The sequence below is a fragment of the Cebus imitator genome, unplaced genomic scaffold (genome assembly GCF_001604975.1).
Source record: "Cebus imitator isolate Cc_AM_T3 unplaced genomic scaffold, Cebus_imitator-1.0 Scaffold96, whole genome shotgun sequence".
Taxonomy (NCBI): Eukaryota; Metazoa; Chordata; class Mammalia; order Primates; family Cebidae; genus Cebus; species Cebus imitator.
The window spans coordinates 2,154,336-2,163,955 of NW_016107411.1; the positions used below are offsets into that span (position 1 = coordinate 2,154,336).

Genomic DNA, 9,620 nt, shown 5'->3' on the forward strand with positions numbered 1-9,620 from the left:
TATTCTCTCCTATAGGCCTCATCCTCTAACAAATGGCCAAACATTTCCTCTACAAATGGCCATCCCTTCCTGTTGTCCACTTACTGCTTATCACCACCAGGTGGCACCTGGGCAGCAGGATTGTCAGTGGGTGGGGACCCACCCTGTTTACTTGTGTCGGTAACTGCATTGCAGCTGGCGATCCTGTGGCTCCTGGGCCCCAGCTGGGACAAGACCTTCCTGAGGATGAAGTTTCATCCCCCATATAATTTCTGATGATCTAGATGAGGTGAGGAAGAGAGAAGTTTGGAAAGGAACCTCCATAGGTCATCCTCTCCATTCTCCCATCCTTAGGAACCTCCTCCCCTGCTCCAGTGCTTGGCAAATTTCAGTTTATAGAGAGATGTCTCTCTAAGAAGGTTCATCCATGTTCCTGCTATAGTTCTGCTTCATCCGTTAGTGAGCAGATCACTCATAATTCTTCCAAGTTCCTTGTTTCCGTTTTCTCCCTGCCCACTTGTGGGGATATGGAGGATGTAGGAGACAGAATATTGTTTCTTAAATAGTTCTGCAAACTGAATGAAGCAGTTGAGATACTGCTAGCCCTAGGGAAGTAGAGAAAAGGAAGTGTAAAAATTTAAGGGATGGAGGCTGGGCAGGGACAGGACAGGTTTTTTTTGTTTTTTGTTTTTTTGAGACAGGGTCTTGCTCTGTCACCAGGCGCCGGGCTGGAGTGCAGTGGCACGATCTTGCTCACTGCAACCTCCGCCTCCTGGGTTCAAGCAATTCTCCTGCCTCAGCCTCCCGAGTAGCTGGGACTACAGGCACACGCCACCACGCCCAGCTAATTTTTGTATTTTTAGTAGAGATTGGGTTTCACCATGTTGGCCAGGATGATCTCGATCTCTTGATCTCATGATCCGCCCGCCTTGGCCTCCCAAAGTGCTGGGATTACAGGCGTGAGCCACTGAGTTCAGGCTAGGATAGGTTTTCTGTTTGCTTGTTTTTGAGATGGAGTCTTACTCTGTCACCCAAGCTGGAGTGCAGTGGCGCAATCTCGGCTCACTGCAACCTCCACCTCCCAGGGTCAAGCGATTCTCCTGCCTCAGCCTCCTGAGTAGCTGGGATTATAGGCGCATGCCACCACACCTTGTTTGTATTTTTAGTAGAAACGGGGTTTCTCTATGTTAGGCTCCTCTCGAACTCCTGACCTCATGACCCGCCCGCCTCAGCCTCCCAAGGTACTGGGATTACAGGCGTAAGCTGCTGTGCCCAGCAGCAGGGACAGGCTTTAGGGAGCTTTGGTAAATATAGCCTGATGAAATCTATGCTCTGCTGAACCAGAAAAAATTTATCAGCTGCAGGCCTCATCCTGTAAGACACTTCCTCTAACAAATGGCTAGTTTCTCCCCAGTGATCAACCCCAGTTCTGCTGCTGCATCATTTGACAGGGTTCCATAATATGCCGCATATATACTGCAGTAAAGGTAATCATATTATGACCAATACTTAAACTTCCAATTAGCCTCATACCTAGATCCCAGGACAACACTCCACCTTTAAGACCAGTTAACTAGTGACGATAGTCATCAGTGTACTCTGCACTTTTTCCTTCCTAAACCTACACAGTACACTGTGGAACTACGTTAGTTCTGCACCTGACTGTATGGCAAACTTTTCTTCTAACTCAGGCAAATGAGAAGGGGAATTGTCTTTCCCTTACTCTTGATTCCTCATTTTAGTGTCCTAGAAGTTCCTCAGGGTCAGGAAATTATTGGAAAATGTAATAATTTCCACTGCCCCCCTCCCTTTTGGAGCCAGCTAGTCTTACCCCATCCTCGATGACAGAGATGACTTACCAACTCTTGGAAATTTCCCAAAAGAAATAAAGCCTCACTTTCTATTCACTCTGCTTTTTTCCCCTCTTTCCATGAAGACTGGATTATCTCAACTCTGTACTTCTCTGACTCTCCAGTTTTCTCCAGGGTCATTCATTACACCACGCAAACAAGGCAGGGGATGCGGACGGGATAGACAGGGTCAGTCTTCAAACACATTCATTCCAAATACGATCGTGTCCTTTCCTTTTCTAAGAGCAGGCAGGGAAAAGTTGAAGGATAAGGAATGGGCTTAGAGTATGAAAACTAGAGAAAGTCGGAAAAAGAACATATGCATATCCCAGACCAAATTCTGACAAATTGTCCGAATGAGCAGAGGGAAATCCTGACGCTCCACAACCCCTCAACTTCACAACTTGGGCTTTCTCCAAAACCCAGAAATTGGCGGTGCGGCTCTGCATGACATCATACCACAGGCACTCCAATCCCACGTGGGGGAGCTCTTGGTCCCGCCTCTCCTGAAATGGTGCACCACGCCTCCTCTTCTTTATTACCAATCGAATGCCGCTTTTGAGCCTCTTTCTTCCTTTTCCCGCCATCCCAGACCTCCCATCTTGTCCTTCGGACCCAATCAGGGAGGCCCTACCTATCAGAAACCCTCTCGCTTCCCCGCGGAAGAGAGGAGGAGTTTCAACCTTTTAACTCCACCTTGGTCTGTGCAGCACAGACCAACCCAAATCGCCAGAAAGGAGGGGCGTGGCTTGAAGTCCCCTCCTCCCTCCCGGGGATCACGTTTTGCCGGGGGGAGCTGGTCGCAAGACTGGGATACCTCCAGCCGGTCCCCGGGTCGGGCGGATCCTCCCAGAGGTGACACAATGGAGCGGTCTCCAGGAGAGGGCCCCAGACCCAGCCCCTTGGACCAGCCCTCTGCTCCCTCCGACCCCACTGACCAGCCCCCCGCTGCTCACGCAAAGCCAGACCCAGGTTCCGGGGGCCAACCTGCTGGCCCTGGCGCGGCGGGTGAGGCCCTGGCGGTGCTGACTTCATTCGGAAGGCGGCTGCTGGTGCTGATACCGGTGTACCTGGCCGGGGCAGTGGGACTCAGCGTGGGTTTCGTGCTCTTCGGCCTCGCCCTCTACCTGGGCTGGCGCCGGGTCCGCGACGAGAAAGAACGGAGCCTTCGAGCAGCGAGGCAGCTACTGGACGACGAGGAGCAGCTCACGGCGAAAACTCTTTATATGAGTCATCGAGAGCTACCTGCCTGGGTGAGCGACCACTCTTGGTCCTCGGTGCAGCCTAGCCCCCTTCCACCCCTTCCGCCTGGGGCTTTCTCTCCTTATGCCTAGAGTCAGCTCCCTGCCTTGGGACAGTGGGCCCCACACTTTCCCCTCTCTCCCCACTAGCCGCCTGCCTACTGGACGCGCCACTCTTAGGACCGACTGCTCACTCTCCCCACCCACCCCTTCGCACGCCCAGACTGGATCCTTCCACAGAATCAGGACTTCTTCCTCTACTCTTGGGCAACAGCAGTAACAACATCTGGGAAGCCCATCTCAGCCGAAGCTCTCCCTCCTAGCCAAACCATCTTGAACGCCCCTCTTGCTTTTGGTGCCACTCGCGCCTTTGCTGCTCCCAGAAATCCTGGCCCCGTTACTTTTCGAGGGTTTCCCTCGCCTCTCGCATCCTCCTCGAGACTTTTTACCTACTTAAGGCCATATGGTTCTCCCTTTTCTTGCCTTTATCCCCGGGTACCCGCTGGGACCCAGGGCCGGCCCTTGGAAGGCCGTCGGGCAGCCGCCTTCAAGCTTCCAGCAGCCAGGCTGCAGCGCGGCAGAGGCGGCTGCTGGACGGAGGGCGGGGTGAGGGAGGAGGTGGTGCGGTTGCTGCAGTGCCCGCGGCCCACACTCCCCCACACCCGGCCGGCCACACCCTTTTCCGGACTGTGGGCTGCGTTTGTTCCTTTGGGGCCGAGACCCTTGTTTCTGCGGCGACTGCGTCTCCTGTGCTGAGGCGGATGCCTGCTCTCTAGCCTTTCAGACGCAAAGCCCGTTACCCGGTCCCTCCCAGCAGAGGTGCCAGTCTAGGGGAAGAATGGCAGCAGAGAGAAATCAAAATTGACACTAGGCAGACACAGCCACGCTTCCCAGGCCCTGGACTGGAAACAGGAGGAGAAAGGGGGAGAAATGGCCCTAGGGGACCTGTAGCCCCGTCAGCAACTGTCTGCCTCCTCCTCATCATGGAAACCAATCTTCCCACCCCCAATACAAAGCTCAGGTGTCCTTTCCCTTAAAAGGAGTCACATAGAGAGAGGAAAAGAAAAAAAAAAAAAACCACCAAAAACCCCACAGAGACTCAGGCCTGATTAGATCTTCTGGCCCCTCCCTGACTCGAGGACTTGCTTCACTCCTCACCTTCCTGCTCTAGAAGCCCCATCTGAGGGGAATTAAGGAAGGCTGGAAAAAGGAACCAGGACTTTTTCTTTTTTTTTTTCTTTTAAGACGGAATTTCATTATTTGCCCAGGCTACAGTGCAATGGCACCATCATGGCTCAGCACAACCTCTGCCTCCTGGGTTCAAGCGAGCGATTCTCCTGCCCCAGGCACCGGAGTAGCTGAGAGTACAGGCATGAACCACCACGGCTAATTTTGTTTTTTTGTTTTGTTTTGTTTTGTTTTGTTTTTTGAGACGGAGTCTTGCTCTGTTGCCCAGACTGGAGTGCAGTGGCACCATCTCAGCTCACCACAACCTCCACTTCCCGGGTTCAAGTGATTCTCCTGCCTCAGCCCCCCCGAGTAGCTGGGACTATAGGCGCTCCACCATGCCCGACTAATTTTTGTATTTTTAGTATAGCTGAGGTTTCACTATGTTGGCCAGGCAGGTCTCGAACTCCTGATGTCATGATCCACCCGCCTAGGCCTCCCAAAGTGCTGGGATTACAGACGTGAGCCACTGTACCCGGCCTGGAACCAGGACTTTTTAAATGTCAGGATTCCCTCTGATTTGACTGGACCTCCCCCTCCAAAAAGAATGTGTCCTTCTCCTCCTCCCCCTCCTCTCCGCCTTAGCAGCTGTCATTTTTCAAGTCCCTGAGCAATCCATAGAGCAACAGTGTGGCCTCTACCCTGTCAGCTCCCCTTATTAAAGAGACCTCAGCCCCCAAACTCTGTGAGGAATGAGCTCTTGGGCATCCCAGCCCCTCGCCCACCCAGAATGTGAGGAATGCGTCACACTTTACTCCCTCCCTCTGCGGCATCCCACCAGCATCTTAGGAAACCAGAGTCGAGGGTGTGCACATCACTGTCTCTGCCTTCCCCACCTCCAGGTCAGCTTCCCAGACGTGGAAAAGGCTGAATGGCTCAATAAGGTGAGGACTGATTTGATTTTTAGTCTTGAAGAGGGGAGGATGGGGATTTGTTTCTTCTTGCCAGACCCAGCGTCATCCCCCCAGTGCGCTCCATGGGGAGGATCCTGAAGGAACTTGCCTTGAGAGGGAAGACTGGGCTCTCCTCTGACCGTCTCTCTTTCCTCCCAGATTGTGGCCCAGGTCTGGCCCTTCCTGGGCCAGTACATGGAGAAGCTTCTGGCTGAAACTGTGGCCCCGGCTGTTCGGGGATCTAATCCCCATCTGCAAACATTTACATTTACACGAGTGGAACTGGGTGAAAAGGTATGTGTGGAGGAGAGAAAGGGAGGAGGTGGGATAGGGAGGGTGAGTGGCCCAGAGTGGACCGAAGAGGTACTTCTCCCTCCCCCTCTCCTCCCCCTCTCAGGAATTTCTCTCTCCACAGCCATTGCGCATCATCGGAGTCAAGGTTCACCGTGGTCGGAGAAAAGAGCAGATCCTGCTGGACTTGAACATCAGGTAATACCACTCACCACTCTTACTGCTTCCCCGTCAATGTGTCCTGGTCAGTCCAGGCTACCTCACTCCCCAACCCCTCAACTTCGGCCAAGGACTAACCCTCTTGGTTCTCTTCCTTACCAACCCCTAGCTATGTAGGTGATGTGCAGATTGATGTGGAAGTGAAGAAATACTTCTGCAAAGCAGGAATCAAGGGCATGCAGGTAGGGCAGATGTCAGGGGCCCACGTAATAGGGAGTGTTTGTCCTGAGTTTCATGGGATACGGGGAAGTTTGAGGTTGGAAGGACCAAGGCCGGGAAAGTCTGGGAGGAAGAAGAGGGATTTTTCTGGGGAAAGGCTTTGATTTTCTCTTCTTGCCTCAGCTACACGGGGTCTTACGGGTGATTCTGGAGCCACTCATTGGGGACCTTCCCATCGTGGGGGCTGTGTCGATGTTCTTCATCCGACGCCCGGTAAGGGAGAACTGTGAAGGGGATGGGGAAGCAGGGGAACAGAGAGGGCTGGGAGGATGAGGGCAGTCAGCTATGGGGAATGAGAAGGGAATTGACAAGAAGGCTGAGGGGTTCTGGTGACTGTTGGATGGGTATGACCACACCCCATAGGATCTGTCCTGACCCCTACTCTTTCCCTCCAGACCCTAGACATCAACTGGACAGGGATGACCAACCTGCTGGATATCCCAGGACTTAGGTATCAAGGACTTACTCAGCACGTGCTGAGCACTCCAGTGCTGGCTGGGTTGGGGGTTTGAGGGACACAGAGCAGTCAAAGATGCTGATCGTGTCCTCTAGGAGCCCCAACTTCAGTTGGGGAGCGAAGACAAATACCCCTGGAAAGTCTGATACTGTGATTTTTCTTCAGGTTGGAGGAGTGGGTAGGGAAAGAAGATGGCGGAAGACTGCAAAAGGCAATGGGGATGGCAGTGAAGACGGGAGAGAACAGTAGGCAGGGAATTAGGGTAGAGGCGTAGCACAAAGGATTTTCACAAAAGGACTTTCTTACAGCTTTAGGTCTCCCTTGGCTGTGGGAAACATAGTTGGGGTTGGGAGAAGGCTGGAAGTTGAGGCCATACCCACTTCCTCCTCTTCCTCCGTTCAGCTCCCTCTCTGACACCATGATCATGGACTCCATCGCAGCCTTCCTCGTGTTGCCCAACCGATTGCTGGTGCCCCTTGTGCCTGACCTTCAAGATGTGGCTCAGCTACGTTCCCCTCTGCCCAGGGTATGGCCTCTCCCCAACTAGATACATCCCTCTCTCAGTTCTCAGGAACCCCATGGTGGGTCTTTGGTTTTTCACCATCTGATTCCTTCCCCCAGGGCATTATTCGAATTCACCTGCTGGCTGCTCGAGGGCTGAGTTCCAAGGACAAATATGTGAAGGGCCTGATTGAGGGCAAGTCAGACCCCTATGCGCTTGTGCGTTTAGGTACCCAGACATTCTGCAGTCGTGTCATCGATGAAGAACTCAACCCCCAGTGGAGAGAGACTTACGAGGTGGGAGAGCTGAGCATCTGTGTGAAATGGGGAAGCCCCAGGAGGTTGTGAGAGAAGATGCTGATTGGATGATCCTCACAGCTGCAGCCCCATGAGACACTCAGCCTTCTGTGTTCCCCAGGTGATGGTACACGAGGTACCAGGGCAGGAGATTGAAGTGGAGGTGTTCGACAAGGATCCAGATAAAGATGACTTTCTGGGCAGGTGAGACTCTGCCTGTTAGAATTCTAAAGCCCATGCTACCGAGGTTCCGGAGGTAATTATACTCACTTTTTGGGCCTCGGAATCATGTATAATTTTCCTTCCTAACCTCCCCACCCCAACTCCTACCATGCACACACTCACATACGCAGGCGAATATCTCCTGAGAGGAAGAAGGGAGTCTGAGATCCACCAGTCATTTCTTGGTGGGTGAGTGGAGGGCCATTGACATGCTGCTAATTACAACACTCCCCTTTTCTCCCTCTCACTACCCTCTCCCCTCCCGACCCCCAGAATGAAGCTGGATGTAGGGAAGGTGTTACAGGCTGGCGTCCTGGATGATGTAAGTTGGGAAAACAGGAAGGTGGGGGCTCATCTCACCCTTTGGGCAGACAGTAGTTGGTATGGAAGGAGTTGGGCAGGTATCTGATCTCTACTACATCTCCATTTCTTCTAGTGGTTCCCTCTACAAGGTGGGCAAGGCCAAGTTCACTTGAGGCTAGAATGGCTGTCGCTTTTGTCAGATGCAGAGAAACTGGAGCAGGTAAGCCACATGGGAAACAGAAAGCTGACAGGGGAGAAACAGGTAGCTGGAAGTGTAGGGGACTCGGAGCAGGGACCAAGATCTATTACTACCCCTCCACAGGTTCTACAGTGGAATCGGGGAGTCTCCTCTCGACCAGAGCCCCCATCAGCTGCCATCTTAGTTGTCTACCTGGATCGGGGCCAGGATCTTCCTGTGAGTTCTGCTGGGTGAACAGGAGCCCTGGATGTAGCATTTTCCCACCCTGCCTTGCTGAGGATACAAATGTCCCTGCCTGCTTTGCTCCAGAAGTATCAACATGTAACACAAGGGTCCCAGGGAGGGGATCAGATCCATCTCAGGGAAAGGTTTCTGATACGATCCCACCTTTCTTCACCAAAACCAAAATCCCCAAGATGGTAACCTCTGAATTGTACCCCCACAGCTGAAGAAGGGGAATAAGGAACCCAACCCCATGGTACAACTGTCAATTCAGGATGTGACTCAGGAGAGCAAGGTGAGGGCCAGGACATCACTGTGGGGCGCCAGGTGGGATGGGTAGAGGCCTGCTCTTGGGATGGTCTCCCCTTTAGAATGCCTGTTAAGTGCAGGGGTTTTCTGGAGAAACAGGAGTGGTGCTGTGGTATACACCCTTAATCCCTCCTCCTCTACATCTCTAGGCTGTCTACAGCAGCAACTGCCCAGTGTGGGAGGAAGCGTTCCGGTTCTTCTTACAAGACCCTCAAAGCCAGGAGCTCGATGTGCAGGTGAGATAATCACCCCTTCATCACCTCCTGAATACCTTGTTCTTTCTTCCCAGATCTGTGCCACTTCTCCCCTTCTTTTTCCTTGATGCCAATTTTTTTTTCTTTTTCTTTTTCTTTTTTGAGATGGAGTCTCATTCTGTCACCAGGCTGGAGTGCAGTGGCACAATCTCGGCTCACTGCAACCTCCGCCTCCCAGGTTCAAGTGATTCTCCTGCCTCAGCCTCCTGAGTAGCTGGGACTACAGGCACACACCACCATACTCAGCTGATTTTTTGTATTTTTAGTAGAGATGGGTTTCACCATGTTGGCCAGGATATTCTAGATCTTATGACCTCGTGATCTGCCCACCTTAGCCTCCCAAAGTGCTGGGTTTACAGGTGTAAGCCACCATGCCCGGCTGATGCCAAGTTTTAATCCATCTACCTAGACTCCCCAGCTCCCTGAATATCTCTTCACTGTTCTCCAACTACTGCTCCAGACTTTTTTTTTTTTTAAGATGGAGTCTTGCTCTGTCACCCAGGCTGGAGTGCAGTGGCACAATCTTGGCTCACCACAACCTCTGCTTCCCGGGTTCAAGCAATTCTTCTGCCTCGGCCTCCTGAGTAGCTGGGATTACAGGCATCCCCACCATGCCTGTAATTTTTTTGTATTTTTAGTAGAGATGGGGTTTCACTATGTTGGCCAGGCTGGTTTCAAACTCCTGACCTCGTGATCCACCCACCTCAGCCTCCCAACAGAATCATTTTTTATAATTGGGAATTATATATTTAAAATGACTGATTTTATGGTATATAAATTTATGCCTCAATAAAATTGTTTACATTCAGCATTTTAAAGGTCATAGAGGCCGGGCGCGGTGGCTCACGCCTGTAATCCCAGCACTTTGGGAGGCCGAGGCGGGTGGATCACGAGGTCAAGAGATCGAGACCATCCTGGTCAACATGGTGAAATCCTG

The 9,620-nt window shown here is 52.3% G+C and overlaps 1 protein-coding gene across 1 annotated transcript in view; it reads left to right on the forward strand.

Annotated features, from left to right (window-relative positions):
* The first annotated feature begins 1,247 nt into the window (after positions 1-1,247).
* Positions 1,248-9,620, forward strand: part of ESYT1 (extended synaptotagmin 1) — an 18,537-nt gene continuing 10,164 nt past the window's right edge. The window contains exons 1-15 of the mRNA XM_017536295.2: positions 1,248-3,082; positions 5,140-5,181; positions 5,350-5,484; positions 5,606-5,679; positions 5,810-5,882; positions 6,043-6,132; positions 6,315-6,370; positions 6,779-6,902; positions 6,998-7,174; positions 7,296-7,378; positions 7,670-7,718; positions 7,833-7,919; positions 8,022-8,114; positions 8,344-8,415; positions 8,579-8,665. Coding sequence (XP_017391784.1) covers positions 2,693-3,082; positions 5,140-5,181; positions 5,350-5,484; positions 5,606-5,679; positions 5,810-5,882; positions 6,043-6,132; positions 6,315-6,370; positions 6,779-6,902; positions 6,998-7,174; positions 7,296-7,378; positions 7,670-7,718; positions 7,833-7,919; positions 8,022-8,114; positions 8,344-8,415; positions 8,579-8,665 — 1,632 coding nt within the window. The 5' untranslated portion in view covers positions 1,248-2,692. The remainder of the gene's footprint in view (positions 3,083-5,139; positions 5,182-5,349; positions 5,485-5,605; positions 5,680-5,809; positions 5,883-6,042; positions 6,133-6,314; positions 6,371-6,778; positions 6,903-6,997; positions 7,175-7,295; positions 7,379-7,669; positions 7,719-7,832; positions 7,920-8,021; positions 8,115-8,343; positions 8,416-8,578; positions 8,666-9,620) is intronic.